Genomic DNA, 16,149 nt, shown 5'->3' on the forward strand with positions numbered 1-16,149 from the left:
ACCAATAAACCTAATGCTGAAGTGATGACCCAGTATTGCTTCAGACAGCGACAGATGCCGTGTTACCATTGGCACACCAACGTGAAAGCATGTATGTACATCTGTCACGCACAGTGCAAACTTGGGTCCTGAAGTATTTGTTGTACTGGGCATGTGCAACTGGTTACTCCCCGGTTCAAGAACTGTCATCATGTTTCCAACCAACTTGAGAGGTCTCCTGCAGTCTTGTCCTTTGTCTTTAAATAACAGCACTATGCTTTGGTGTGTGGGTGTGCCTTTGGGATAGTACTCCAGGACAGCTACTCGCAGCAGCACTGTTGGTTTCCCTTGGCCCTGAACACTCTACTATTTAGAGTTATTTTAATGAGAGCCCTTTCCATGCTTTAGTCTGAGCAAGTGAATCTCTTTTGTCTCTTGTTGGGACATACATTTATTTGTGCTAAGCTGTGAACGCTTCCTAAATGTCTAAGGATCTGCGTGGAGAGCTGCCCGGGAGGGAAGCAGCCAGCTGTACCTTGGGGAGGGTTAAAGCCTGGGTGTGGTGTGTGTCAGAGGTCTCTGCTGTGGTTTGGTTGAAGCAGTTACTAAGCAATTTGTGCAGGCTCCTCCAGGAGAGTGTCAGCTCTTTGGTGCATGGTTGGTTAGATTCAGGACCGCTTCCATCCCTCCCTTCTGCCTCGTGTGAACTCATTACCACAGCGGGACTGCAGAGAAGCCAGCCTGCGACACAAGGGAGGGCACATCCTTGTGAGTGTGGGGGGGTCTAAAGCAGAGGCATCACTCTTTGCAGTGTGTTTCTGTTGCTTTTTCTAATGGGCATCTGGACTGAGATGGTGGTGACGGTGTGGAGAAGGCTGCTGGCGGGGTGGCTGGGTCCCCTCGGGCAGAGAGGTCGGCTGTGAGCAGTATTTGTCGGGTTACCAAGCTATATGTCAGAGTGCTGCTGGCAGCAGGGATGGCTGCTATGGCTCACTGGTCGTCTTCAATGGCAGTAAGCAGGGAAATATTTTTGAGCTGACTGGCCTCCGTTCAGGAGTGAGCAAGAAAATAGTCCTTCAGGTCCTGAGCCAAGCGGTCCCTCAAAAATTATGTAAATAGACTCTGAAATTACTTTTCTGGATGCAGTAGTTCAGAGCAGAGCCGGTGGCTGGAATTTTTCTAAGATACTGTTTCAGCTGTGAAACTGTCTGCTGGCGGGTTCTGGGAAGGAAGAAATGAAGTCTGCCATAGTCTGCTGTATCTCTTGGTTAGCTTAGTGTCCAAGTGTTGTAGTGAATATATTTTAGCTTTGCAGTTTGCCACATGCGCTTTTTGTTACTCGTGATGGATTTTAATGTGACAGTGTGCAAATATGAAACCTTTTGTTGTGTTCTGTTCTTTGAGCAGGAATTTGTGTTCTAACAATTGTTGTAACAGGTTTTAGGAAGAAAACGAATTAACTTTTCTCTGGTAAAACTGGAAACCATCAAGAAATATTTACTAGTGAGGGGCTAGGCAAGGTGCTGTGCCATGCTTCTGTAAATCTGGATTAATTTCTTGAGGCTGATGCTGAGATTAGACCTGGGCCTTTAATGCCTTTTATTAGGGGAGCTCCTCAGAGCAGGATATAACATCCCCTATAATATTCCAGTGTGTGCTCTGTGAAATCAAGCAATGTCTGTCTCAAAAAAAAAAAAAAATTTTGCTGATTAAATGATGTGGAATGGTGTGTTTCTTTAGGTCTTTGCTGGCATGGATAGTTTATAATGTATAGTGAAGATCTGTTAATCATTCCTTATCTATCTCTTATGATTTTGCAGAAATATTATAAGTGTCTTCAAAACAGGATGGGATATAGAATCACCTAAACTGAACAGTGAGAGTATATACTATAACAATTTTATAATAGTTTGTACAATTTAGCTTTTATGGTGATTATTAATCAATGATTTTTAGATACATAAATGTATGGTGCGTTCTGACAATAAGTAGTTGGCAAAATCCTTGAAGCGTGACTATAAATTTGTACACACCAATGTATTTTTGAAAAACATACCAACAGTAAATCAAAATACTGGCTTGCTTTAACTTTCTTTCCAGTTTAGTTATGTAGGAGAAAGATTTTTGACTTGCCAATCAATTTTAAAACATTTTATTTAAAAACAAACAAAAAAAGCCCAGCCAAAAAAGAACATCCAAAGACTATTTTTCAAGAAATGGTTAAATGGAAGAAGTGGCAAAATTTGTTTCTTCACCCAAGGAAGTCTATACCAAAATCTTATGAAGTTGGTTTAGAAAGCTGAAATAAACCCTAGAGGGTGCACGTTAGCAGTAGCAGCACTGCATAGAATAGTAGCAGGAACCTATCCTGCCTGGGTTGGTGACAGCCTGCTCACCAATTTGACACAGAAGTGAATAACTGATTTTTAAACTATAGATAGGCCTGATTGAGAACTATCAACTCCACTACTTCTGAGTCTTGGGGTTCCCCAGGCTCTGATTTTGATTCTGTATCTGAACTTCCTGGTCACCTGCTACCATTTTAGATTAATACATATTTAAATGTTTAACAAAACAGGACTCCAAGCATATGTACACTTTCTTTAGTTTCAGTGCAGCTGCACATGGGCTTAACTTTGCCTTATGCCCATGCCTGAGGGGTCTGCTGAATTAGCAACCACCTGAAAGCCTGGATCTAAAACCTGGGGGGAAGTTCAGGTTTGGATCCAAAATAACTGTGGTTCATAGAATACCAGGTTGGAAGGGACCACAAGGATCATCTGGCCCAACCTTTCTTGGCAAAAGCACGGTCTAGACAAGGTGGCCCAGCACCCTGTCCAGCTGAGTCTTAAAAGTGTCCAATGTTGGGGAATCTGCTTCCCTGGGGGGATTATTCCAGTGCCTGATTGCTCTGTTGTGAAAAATTTTCCTCTTGTGTCCAATCAGAATGTTCCCAGGAGTAACTTGTGCCCATTACCCCTCATGTTTTCCATGGGACTCCTTGTAAAAAGGAAATCTCCATCTTCTTTAAAGATTTAACCACCCTTTAAACATGGGACCATGATGATAAGGTCTCCCCTAAGCCTTCTTTTCTCAAGGCTGGACAAACCCAATTCTCTCAGCCTTTCCTCATGCAGTGTATAGTTCACTTGCACTTTCAATGCAAAGAAGGAGCATGCTGGACTCTTTGGGACTTGAAATTCACTGCAAGCAAGTCCTTGAAAAGTCCTTGCAGTTTGCTAATGGTTGGTGTGGTCTTGAGGGCAAGCTAGAAATTTCCCTTTTATGTAGTGGCAATGTTGACCTGCATATAACTGGGAATTATAATTCTGTCCAGTGTCCCTGCTGCCTTGATGCCTGCCTGGCCTCACCTTCTTACTTGGACAGCATTCAACTGTCTCCTTTGGAGATTGCCACTAGAGACTGCTTTGAGCCTCTTTTGGATCTTTCATTCAGTAAACTTCAAGCCCGGGTGTATGTTAATGGGTTTGCATCTTTAGAGTGGTAAGATTTTTCCAGCTACTGCAGTGTCCCAACATACCTGCTCAAGAAACTGAAAGTGAGGAGATTTCCAGTTGGAAGGACATGATTTCAGTTCTTGGATATAAACAGCTCTCCTTTCACCTCCTTCCAAGTCATCCACAGTAGACTCCTAATGTGTACTATGCCTGCCTGTAAAAACAACTTGTTTAACCAAGTCTGTAACCACCCCTGGAGCATGGGAAAACACAACCACTACACAGGTCTTTTCAGTCTGTGACCTCTCCACTCCTGTAATTTTATGGTAAAAGTGAAAATCAGATTTAGTCAACAAGATGAACTGAAAAATACAGTCATCCAAAGTAATTTGACCAATCTTTGCTGAAAGACTTAAAATCAGAAGAAATGTTTAACGTGCCCGCATAGCAAAGCTCAGCTAAAGCTGTATGTCCTTCACTAGGCTGCACGGAATGCTTTGGAAATACTGATCGTGACTTAGCATAATGAAAAGAGAAAACTTCAGATCAACTGTGCAATAGAAGATCACATCAGGCACTAGTTCAGCTTCTGCCCTGGTAGACACTGAAGGTTCCAGGTTTTAGAGCTCTTCAGAGAAAGGTGTGCATTTCTAACCTTTTTCTCTTTCATGGACATTGTTTGGGAAAGCTTGCAAGGCAGATTCATCCAAACCATGGCCTAGATCAGTCCCCTTCTCAAGGGATCAGAGCATATCAGCAGTGCATCCCTCGAGACAGCTGGTCTTGCTCCTAACCGTGTTTGTCCAGCTTTCTACTACATTAGCGTACACAAAGTTGGGTTTGCTGTTACAGCTAAAAAACCAAAACAACAAAAAACCCTAAAAAACTTTAAGGGATATCTCCAAACATGAACCAGATTTACTTAAAGATTTTAGAGGATGCTTCTATCTTTGGAAATTAGTTAGTGAACTTTGCTATGAAACTTAGTTTTAATGAGAACAGAAATTGCATTTAAACAAATACACTTGTAGGTTTTGCTGTTGTGCTTGGTTAGCAAATGATCTGAGAGAAAAGATGATGCCAGTCACCTACCTGTGGTGCATTTTGGCTTTTGCTTTAAGCTGATCTAAATGTGATTCTCTGCTGGGAGAGGTAATCCTGGCCTTGCCATTTCCCATCCCATGCCTTACTAGCACTTGCACCCTTCAAGCTCCTTTGCAGAGAAGTAACACAGATAAGAAGCAATCCACTAAGAAAAAGATTGCTTCACTTTATTTACAGTAAACTTTTTTTCCTGGCTTAGTTTTCAGTTGACTTAACATCGGTTAGGAAAAAAAAAAAAGAGATGGTGGGAATGTGCAGAAGAATAAGAGAAAGGATGGGATTTCCTTTCTGTTTATAGCTGGATTTTTAGTTCTTTAAAGCAAACAATCTGTAGCACAGCCAGTTTGTACCAGTAACTGATCTTGCTGTTTCTCTGGGCTGAAAGAATAAACAACCTTTCCAAAAAGTAAATAAAGGGCACAAATGGTGAGAAGGAAAAATAAATAGAATTTTTTAAAAAAGAAACCCAAACCAAAAGAATCTTTTTCTGATATAGTAACTTTGAAGTTCTTTTTGGCCTTCAGGAAGGGAAATATTTTGCTTAAGGGTTTGCATTGGGAATTCTGGTGGGACAGAATATTTTCCAATCTTTTAGCCTACTTAAACCATATCACCAAAGACATGCAAATTTGTCTCCTTAGTGTGTTTTGGTGGTACTTTTAAAAGTACCATTAAAAATTGTACTTTTTAAGAAGAATAAGAACACATAAAATTAGGTTCTCTTTCATTCTCTTAAAATTAAATTTCTGGCCTTATGTTTAAACCTATCTGGCTCTATTCCATCACATCAGCAATCTTACTTTTCCACAAATCCACAATTTCGATTTGAATTCAGTAAGGATCATCTTTGAGCTTGCACAGAGTGGAAGTAGGCGGGCATACTCTATGATTTTTAACAAAGATTTTATTTCATTTCCATCTGTCTTCCTTCCCTGTGAGTCACATATTAGGCTGTCATTAAGGAAGATGAACTTTGCTCTGGAAATTTATAACCCATTATTCCAAGATTTAGTGACTTTAGATGGGGGATTGAAGCAACCCCCTCCTTTAGTCGACAGAAGGCCAGGCAGTTGTAGCATTCAGTCACAAAAAAACAAAGAAACCTCAGTGTCCTGTTATGGCTGGTTGCCTTTGGTTGTCTTTCATGGAGCAACAGGCACTGCTGTGTGTCAATCTGCTCGGTGCAGTCCAATTTTCACTCCAGCAGGTCATCTTTCCAACACTGTTGGAAATCATTGGTTGCCATTAACATGTAAACTGGTTTCTCTCTGCTCAGAGAAGAGAGGAAGGTACAAGGTTATTTTCATTGTTGCTTGTAATCAGCTGCCGTTGGCATAGCTCTGAAGGTGGCAGTCTGTGGGCTGTGCTCCAGACCTGCTGCAGGAATACATACAGCTGTGGTGAGAAATAAAATAGGCAAGTGTGTGTGGAGAAGCCCAAGCATGTTTCATTTCTGAGTGAGGAATTATGAAGCATAACTGAATGGCTTTCCCCTTAGAGATTAGATAGCACAATCGCAACTAGCCTCCCTGAGATCTGGGAGGGAGGAGAAGCTGTGTCAGACAGATGGCTATAGTAATTGCTTTTCTTTTTCTCCCTCTTGGTAGAAAACCTTGGGAAGCAAAACTGTGAGGCCTAATTATTCTGCAGTGAAAGTGGTCTCTGCCAGGAATTGAATTTGTAGCAGTTTAAGAGGAGAACCAAGAGTGTATGAACTGACTTGTTTCATTTTTTTTCCTCTAGTATCACATCCTATTCGCATTTTAATTGTCCTGGCAAATTCAATTAGGTCAAGTAATGAAGAGCTGCATGGTACCTGTAAAGATTCAACTTCGGTGAGGAATGTCGGGCATTGGTATTGTTTCATATAGTACTGTTTGATCAATTAAGATTTTTCTTTTTTAAATTTGAGAAGCTATGTGTAACAGCCTCTTCAACTTTAATTTTTTTTTTTTTTTTTTTTTAAGACCACAAGTATAATCACACAGAAGCTAGGAAAAGCCTGAGTCAAGGATGCCAAGATAACAATGTCCCAGCCACTTGGCTGGTGTTTGTTTTGAGATGATCTTTAGTTGCATGGCTATACAGACTTTTTGTCAGAGGATAGGCCTGCTCCGAAGTGACCTGGGGTGTCCAATCTCTTCTGCAGATATTGGCAAGGTGCAATGAAGCAAGACAGTTGTCAAACTCCTGTGGCTTGTCAGCTTCCTAAAACCTTCCCATTAACTTTTGGGTTCCTGTGTAGTAAATTAAAACATGCCTATTATCGACAAGTTTTTCTGAAGCACTCTATGAACCTGTAGCTGTTATGCTCAATATCAGCTCATGCCAGCCCAAAGCAGGGGTTTCTCAGCGGTGGTATCTGACCCCCGGGAAAATGGCACATTGCTCCTGCCCAAGAGGGTGCACACCACTCCTGCAGGCTTGTGGCTGCAGTACACGGACCAAGAACACTACAGAGCCTCCTGGGATGAAGTTAGGGGAAGATATGAAGGGACTAATGCTCGCTGATACTAAGCAAAATGTGTCTTTTGGTTTGCTTTTAAGATTTTTTAATTTTTTTTTTTCCACAAGCTTTTCTTTTAGCCAGAGATTAAAGTCTTCCTTTAGCAACCCCGGGTAATCATGTTTCCAAGGTCTGGGACTTCTACTGCAAGCTCTGTGTTGTGATGGTGTTACAAATTCATCAATATTGGAGAGTAACTACCTTAAAGCACTGTTCTAGAGGAAGATGAAAGAGGGCAAATGTGACTTTGTGTGCTGTTGGCTACAGCTACTGACATTTTGTAGCCACATGATCTGATTTGCTGTTTGGGTTTATGAGGCACCTTCCCTTGTTTCCTCAGATTTTTTCAGTCTCCTGATAGTTTCTTCTGCTACAGTTTATTTTGCTGGAATGTCAGTGTGTGAGCTATACTCACTTGAAAGAGTGATTCATATCACCAAATGTGTTTTGTACCCCCTTTCTCATCATTGGGATGTCTCCTGCTGAGTGTGGATTTTACAGCAAATCCCATGCGGCTTGTCTTGCCCAGGCAGGAGATTTGATGAGAACTAAGTTCTTGTTTCTATTACTTCATCTTCTTCTTACACCACAAAATTCTTTTGGTAGAAAAAGGATATTTAAAACCAGAAACAAAGCTATTTTTAGAGCAAACTAATAAAGCAGCTATATGAAGGGGGGGTAATTCTGTTTTGCTCAAGACTGGTTGATATTAATGATGCCTTCATAGTGACAAACATCAAAAGCAAGCTATTGTACTGGCAGGGTTGTTACCCCGGAGGGATGAAGAAGTTTGAGAGGCTCGAGATGGTGGCACATTTTCTACTTCCATTTCTGTCGAGCCTTCTTGTGCCTGTCTCATCCATTGTAGAAACCTTTGCTCCATTTTGCAGCTGTTTGGCATAAGCTCAGTCCTGGTCACCCAAACCTGAGTGTAACTGTCTGCCTGTGGGACTGCACAGTTGTCACAATATCTTTGCTGCTTCCGGATGTTGAAATCAACAGTATTTTCTTCAGTGGATGCTCCAAGGTTTCTCAGTTCAAAGAGTCCAAGCTCTGTTTTAACTATTATTTTGATTTTTTTAAATTCCACCCCCCCCACCCCCCCTTCCAGGTCAAGGGGTTTTTTGTCTATTTTTTGATTCAGCTATAGTCACCTCTAAAAATCCATTTTTCTCTCTTCTGCCTCCATCTTGCTGCCAACCTGTGGTTTGAAAATGGCCTATCTGTAACTATTACAGTGATTCAGAAACACTTCAAGTAGACTGTCTGAAGGATGCTAGAAGTCTTTGACCAATGATCTGGAGACACATGTCAGTACCTGTTAAGAATTGTATTCATAGATTACAAGACCTTTTTGTTGCTGGTCCTTGGGTGTAGTATTTATATGACTCTAAACAGGGCTGTCAACATTCTGCTCTCAAGAGGCTAACAGAGGAATCAGGCTTATGGTGTTCTCTGCTTTCTAATAAATAACCTCGTGTATTCAAAATTATTTTGTTTTGCCTTCCTCCACAGAACCCATTCTGGACATGCATGAGAAAAACTGCAGAGTAAAAAAGGAAAAACTTGATGGGTTACTGTTATTTTGTTTACTGTGGGAATGTATACCTGCCTCTTTCAGTTTCCTCAAAACCTGGAGTATCACGTGGCTGTTGTCTGGGATCTCTCTGCTGCCATCATATAGATAACGAATTGGCATAAAAGTAATTTTCAGTGGGCTGGGGGAAGAGGTAAACACAGCAGGCTCAAGCTATGAACTACTTTGTGGGTCCTCTGAATTCCCTGCTTTGTCTGAGAGAGATGCACTGGATAGGTGATGCTGTGCCAGTTCGTATGTTCTTCCTATGCACAGAAATGTTGTCAGAAGGGGATAAAACAGACTCTGGAAATCCTGATGTCTAAGGATTAAGGATTTATGGATGTTTGATATAGAGCAAGAAAAAGCTGTGGGAGGAGGGATGAGATTACTGCAGCAGCTTGATACTCAGCTGCCTTGAATAATGTCACCTGGGGTCAGTAGGATGCCTGTGGAGAGGTCAGGAGGCTGTTCAGTCCTTCAGTCTCTAAGTGACCATGTACTGCATCAAAAGCAAAGCCCAGCAAATAGGATTGCTAGTTATTTTTATAAAGGCGTAGAATGGAAACCCGTTCTCTGTCCGTAGCTGTTCAGTGGGCTTTGCTTTGAGAAACTGAACATTACTTGCTGAATATGATGTGCTGAGTTTAGCTTTACTATCCATTTCAGTGGATTCCCACAGGCCATAACATTGAGTTATTCAGGTCTAGGGTGTCTACAGACAGACTCAAAACAATGTTACTGCTTTAGCCTTTTTGTTTCTCTGTCTACAAACGTGCAGGCTATTGTCCTGCTTTAAAATCAATTGCAAGTGAGTGACCTGCTGATGAAAAAGTCCTAGTGGCTGTTCCAGTGCTGGAGAATGACTCTCAGCACCCGCAGAACAAATATAGCACAAAGAGCATATGTTTCTTGAGTGGAAGACACTAGCCCTGTTCTGGCCTTGGGCAGGCTTTGATCCCTTTGGTGTGTCTGTTATAGAAACCTTGTGAAACGTAGTCATGAGGATCATGTTGAGGAGTCTGTTTTCCCCAAGCAGATTTCACAACAGTGCCAGCTATAGGCTGGAAGATCATCCACCAGCGGCATGCTGTGTGGCACAGGGCACTTCTACATGTAGACATGCATTGCTTTTAGCCGTTCTGCTGTAGTGATCAAGGCTGGGGAAAAGAGAGGGTGTGATGGGGTGGTCCAGACAACCACTGCACTGTGGCTGTTAAGAAGTAGAGCATAAGACTAAGTTGCTTGATGTCAAGGCAGAAATGAGTCAGATCCCACTCTTAATTCCTGCTCTGTGAAGTCTAGAGAGAAAAGCAAACACTGAGCTGGTGTCAAATGTATTTGTACCTGGCAGAATGACTGGGATCTCTTATTTTACAAGCTATGTCAATCAGCCAAGAGCAACAGGGTTTTGTAAAGTTTCTTGCCATCCCAAGCAAAGGCAAATTCTCTTGGTTTTGATGGGGTCATCTCTGGAGGTTAAATCAAGAATCTGTGTGTAAGATGCTATTGTGAAGCTGTTTGGAATGCAGTTTTCATTGTTGCAGTTCTGGTGCTTTGGGGTGGAGAGAAGATATGTAGCAGTTTAGTTACAAAGGCTGTATCTACCTTCTGACGTGTTGTGTGGAGTAGTATATCTCTGCTCACGGTGAAAATAAACTAGTCTATGTCCAAAGCTAAGCCTTAGCTCTGCTATCTCTGTGCAACAGTGTAAATACATGACCATAGCAGTAGATTGAAATTACAGTGAGTTCTATGAACATCACTGAAACCAAGCTTTCTAGCTGTGACTCATTAGTTTGCTCTTAGTCACCTGCAATGTTAAGAATCAGGAAAGCTGATAGTGGGTTGCATAAACAGGATAGAAATAAAGGCTCCACATCAAAAATATCACTCGTTCTATTTTGACTTTTCCCTTTCTTAGTCCAAAGGGAGTATTTGCAGAACCAACACCCTTGAGATTTTTTTTTCCAATTGCTTGGAATTATTGCCTTATTTAGTGCATCAGCCAAAATCTGTTCAACTTCTTTCCATATTGTGTGTCACTGTCTGTCTAGAAGAGGGCAATAAAACCTAAGAATTCCTAGTTCTGGAAAGGATGAGAGTAGATGTCTGAAAGCAAGACAGAGATGTTATTTTGGGCAGCAGGCTAGGATGCAGGAGAAAGAAGCTAATTTCTAACCTCTCTGACGTCCCTCTCTTTCTGGACAGTTTGTTTAAAACCAGGTGCACAGAAGTATTTCAGTACCTGCATTATATTGGCATCAACAAAGATCTTGATGCTTAAATAGGGCAACTGCCTGCCTTTGCTCTTCTATCTGGAGCTTCTATCAGCTTCCTTCCTATCACCTGTTTTCTGACAGTTAGAGGTGAGCTGTACAAGGCCAAGGACTGGTGGTTATTCTGTAGCTGTACAGTGGCTAAAGGCCTAGTAACAATAGGTGTATTGTAACATAAACCTTGATCCTGCCAGTGAGCAGGCAGATATTTCCCAGTAAATGTTGCTGGTCAAGACCAGGGTGAAGATTTGGGAGAACAAATGGGGGTACTTGTTACAGAAAGAGATCAAATTAGCTCTATGTGAGATTATAATTGCTGGTCACTAAATTGTGTGTGTGATCACACACACAAATTGTGGTGGTTTTTCCCCAGCTGCTTGCCAGATTATTTTTCAACTTTTCAGTGTTTACTTCAGAAGAACAGGCTTTGTTTTCATGAGAAGAAAGCCTCACAGCCCCTTATTTCCTCCTTTTACTATGTATTTGCTTGTAGCGGAAAAAGCAACAGCAAAGGAAACTGTTCTGGATTGGTTGGCTGCACAAAGTCCTCAGGCAGAGACCAGGGAGTTCAGTGTGGAGCATGGCACTCTATCTAAAATGGACTTTTCTGTTTCAAACATTGAAAAGCTGCTTTATGTGGGAGGCCAAATGCAGTGGCTTAATGTGGAACATGAAGTAGTAAGGAACAGGCTGTCAGCTTGAGCAAACCTGTGACTAGCTCTGGCAAATCTACTGGAGCTTGTTTATGAAAAGCTTGCTCTGTCATCACAAGACGATAGATAAAGTAGGCTGAAAATGAGACTCTGTAAGTATCATTAACTTCTCCGTGATTGATAGTCATATAACATCTGAACCAAGCCAGGCTCTTTTCCTTTGAGTGTCATCTTTGTTTTGCTGGGTTTTTAAAGGATGGAAAAATTGTCATTAAGGTTTTATTAACTCATTGGAGATTCCTGTTTTCATTTGCAGATGAAATCATGCAGCAGGAGATACGGCCGCTGGTTGCAGTGGATATAATAGAGCAGCTCCACAGGCAGTTTGCTATCTTGTCAGGTAAGAATTTGATGGTAATCACAGTCTGTGGTTCTCTTGGAAACGTATTGGAATCTGTCATGCTGACTGTCACCCTTCAGCTCTGTACAGCAGCTGCAATAGTGGTTTTATATTGCTGATGAAAAATACTGTTACAATCAGACATTTGCAGTGTATGGAACCGATAACTGCCAACTTGCTATGCTTGTTTTTCTTAAGGCAAGTTCATTTTCCATGTTCTCCACAATGGGGTGGGGGTGTGGGGGAGACAAATTTAGAGGGTAAGAATTTAAACAAATCGTTCTGTACATATCTTTGCACAATGTCCAAGCATCTTGTCTGTGGGAAAAGATTTTTCTTTATCAGGGAGCTATTCATGACCTTCCTCCTCTTCCTCATTTGCCTTTGTTTTGGAAATGATTAATTTCTAAAGCGTAAGGTTCTAATCTTTTAAAGATTTGATTATTACATACTTCTTTGTTTGCCTGAAGTTTGCAATCACACAAGTGATGCAGTTCCTACCCAAATAAATAGCTGACATGGAAATATTTGCCAAATTATTTAATACACATAGTTTGGATACTGTAGAAGAGAAATCCTTATCTGGGTCCTAAAATGGCCTCTGCTGTCGACCCTGTGGCCTCTGGCAACTCCTTTTGTCTCTGTTTCCGCTTGTTCTGCAAATAAGGAAATTAGGAATTTGCTTTCCTTCTTCCCCATAGACACATAGTGAAGTATCATGAATTTGCACAAAATCCTAATAAAGTCCTCTTGGACAGCCTGTCCCTCTGCTTGGTGGAGAGGAACCCAGGGTACACAGTGCAGAGAGTACACAGACCCAGCTCTGCAAATGGTCAGCTCAGCAGGCCCAGTCCTTGTGAATCTTCACATTTTTAAGTACACTCCAAGCTGCCAAATGAAATCCAAATAAGTTACTCAGAATTCCTTATGGGGCTCAAAACTTGATTTTGAAGGTTTCTAGGTAGCATCTTGTGGCAGTTTCTTAAGCTCAATCTAACTGTTTTGCATTCCGCAGAGGGTATTGACTGAGCAGAGGTGAAACCAGCTGCATTCTCATCTGCAGTAAAGCATCTCAGGGTCACATCTTCCTAGAATTCCTAATAAACACAAACATCCATGCAGAACAGTGTCAGCAACAGCATAAAATTGTTCAAACCTTTTGCATCCTACTGTTGTGCTCAGTGCATCCTAAGACAATTTTTGTGGGGTAATGTTGTGGTATTCTCCTTTGGCTGTCCAGACATTTGTCTGCATACTATGTGCTTACTGTAAGTCTTGCCATGCAAACTGGAAAGAATGGGGAGTAACTTGGTATTATTGTTAAGTGTTCCACACCTGAGTGCCAGAGATTTCAATGCACAAATGCCACAACAAGGTCTCAGAAGCACTAGGTACCCCTTTTCCTTAAGGTGCTAGCAGCTGCTTAACTGAAAAAATAATGACTGACGGTTGGGAGTTGACAGTCTCTTAATCTGGGGACTGTTGTCAGGTTTGAAACCAATCCTCACTTAAAGAACTGCTTCAGGAATGCTACTCAGATCACTTTTATCAGTGCTAAACTGACTTTAAAATATTCTCAACACAAGGAAGGGAATGGGGAGTCTGATCACTGTTCAACTCCTTTTGGGTCTTGATGATAACTTCAGTCAGATCACAACTGGGGTTTTTGTCTGCTTTTTCTAAGCAAGCAAACACCAGCCGGTCTCTCTAGAATGCTCTGCTTGCTTTTTCTGCTCACCAGGCATGTAAGAGCTGCTGAAACCAGTATTGTTTTCAAGGCTTTTGATTTAACTGATACATGAATGCCTGTAAACACTTATATGAGTGTAAAAAGAACATCATACATGTTGAGAATTCAGTGCCTCATGTGCAATGCCTATCCAGTAAAATGGACGACTGCTTTTCTTAAGCCCCATTACCTTGCAACATTTGAGACCATTAATAAAAGCTATCTATGGCGTGTAAAGAGTAACTTGTGGAAAGTGGTTTACTAAACAGGAAGAAAAACCTATTTCCAGTTCCAGCCAGAACATTAAACATGGCACAGAAATGTCAAGGGTAAAAAAGCTTTTCAGATTTCTTTATGGACTCATCATTTCAGCAGTGCCTGTATTCTCACCTGCTATTTCAGAAAATTCAACTCTTCACATTTGATCTAATTCTTTTATTCTTAGAAGCAATGAGAAAGATGTTTAAAGACGTCTACTTAAACCTAAGGTGCTGAAAGACTTTGGAAATAACTCTTCATAGAAGGCAGGGCTGAGGGGCTCTTTTGTTAGGGATTGGCAAATAACTGGTTCATCAGCATACAAGTACTAATAACTCATACCAAAACTGAGTGAAAAGGTGTATTTCATGCTCCTCTCTATGTAAATAGCAAATCCCATTTGAAGAATTTTTCAGGCTTATCTAAAATCTCCTTGATATAGTCCAGAAATAATATCCTAGTAAGAAACAGGGCAGTATAGTTCATAGTTTCTATGTTGATTTCAGTCTGAAGTTTACAGCGAAATTTGGAAACCTGGGTGCCTCCAGTCTGAAATCCCTGTGGCAGCCTGTGAACAAAACCATGAACATCAAATCATTTACTTGAAGGTCCCTTTTGCCCAGTATCTTATTCTGTTGGTGACCACTGGTAGGTCACAGATAAAACATAACAACAGAAATATTCCTTACTGCCCCTTTATTGCCTCCTGCAAACTGAGGTTTATGGACAAGCCAGAAATTACTATACTTTTCAAAAATGCATTTCTCTAAATAAGTGTAACTTTCTTTTTCCTCTAGCAAAAGGATGTTTTCTTCATCCAATGAAAACAGATCTGGGCACGCTCCTGCCTTATTTTACTTATTAAAGTAATTTGCACATAAATGACCTCATTTGATTTTGATTATTTTATTTTTTTTCCCAGGCGGCTCCACAGCTTATTCTTAAAGCATGCTGCTTTTCATTAGGCACAAGCAACCACAAATATTTTGGTGCTTCAGTGCTTGCCTACATGGAGACTGAAAATCTCCTGATACTCAGCCTATTTCCTGGATTTCCATGATGATACTTCCAGCTCAGTAGCCACTGTCTGAAAAAAACCCTCTGCTCTTTGGTCCCAACACCATGGGCAGTAAAAGACACTTGCAACTTACTTGTAGAGTGTTCTGGGTATATAGTATGTTTTTCTGAACAACTGCATTAAAATGGTATACGCTGATTTATACGAGTGGGGTTATTTCTTTCATTCTGCAGGCTGCAGGCTCCAGAGGGCAGCTAGCCACCTCTTCCATGCATGCACATGCAAGCTCGGAGGATGTTAGCAGTGAGTGTGGTTTGTGCTACTGCACAGCCTCTAGCTTTGTTGAGCTCTCCTGTTCAGTCCTGTGGACCCCAAATCCATTTCTCCATTGATAATAAAAGCAACTGGTTGACTGTTGCAGAGTTTGTTATAAATGAGTATTTATTTGGTTAATATCAGCTTATTAACACCTGATGGCTGAGGCAGATAGAGTGAAACCATAATATTCCCTTGCAGTAAAGCAGAAAAGAAAAAGTAGAACGACTGAAGTCAAAGGCTCTTTGTTTTCTCTGGATTTGACTTATTAGAAACACTTTACTATTGCTGTGTACAGACTTCTTAGAAGAGGTTCTGACTGTCTCGCAGTCTCTGAGAAGATGGTAGGAATTATGTAACAAGCCTAATGAGTTTGGTGTTTGATGGTGTCAGGGTCTAGTTATAATGAATGTATTGGATACTAACAGCCTCCAGTTTGTCCTGGGCCTCTAGCTCCCAGGCTAACCAAGACTGTACTGCCCATGACAAGTACAGGGAAACTCTCCAAAGCCTTCCCTGGTCTGCTGTGGTCATGGAAAAGGCTGTGGTGTAATGTGACAATGTTCTTAATCACATAGTTCTACTTTGGTCATCTCTTTTTCCGTGAGCTGATCTAGCCCTGCTTAGCTTGTGAGATTTGGTGAGAGTACTGGGTTTTGTGGTTAAATTCTAGTTTTAAAACCACTACAGCCTCTTTCCTTTCCCTGAAAATTGAAGTCCCAATTATGGGACTACAGCTGTGACAACACAGGGGTGCACAGCTATGTTTGTGTGTTTCCTGTAGCTGTTAAGGGAAGTAGATCACAAAGTTGGGTAGTACTGAAAACCTGGCTCTTCTAACACACGCCCGTTTTTACTGAAGAATGAAGAACCA

General features: G+C 41.3%; 1 protein-coding gene across 14 annotated transcripts in view; it reads left to right on the plus strand.

Moving 5' to 3' along the window:
• The window catches only part of MCF2L2 (MCF.2 cell line derived transforming sequence-like 2), a 185,600-nt gene that overhangs the window by 30,825 nt on the left and 138,626 nt on the right, over window positions 1-16,149 (plus strand). For all 14 annotated transcript variants that reach the window (XM_074912636.1, XM_074912641.1, XM_074912633.1 and 11 more), the window contains exon 2: window positions 11,872-11,955. In XM_074912636.1, the coding sequence (XP_074768737.1) occupies window positions 11,872-11,955 (84 nt within the window). The remainder of the gene's footprint in view (window positions 1-11,871; window positions 11,956-16,149) is intronic.

The sequence above is a fragment of the Athene noctua genome, chromosome 8, assembly GCF_965140245.1.
Source record: "Athene noctua chromosome 8, bAthNoc1.hap1.1, whole genome shotgun sequence".
NCBI classification, from domain to species: domain Eukaryota; kingdom Metazoa; phylum Chordata; class Aves; order Strigiformes; family Strigidae; genus Athene; species Athene noctua.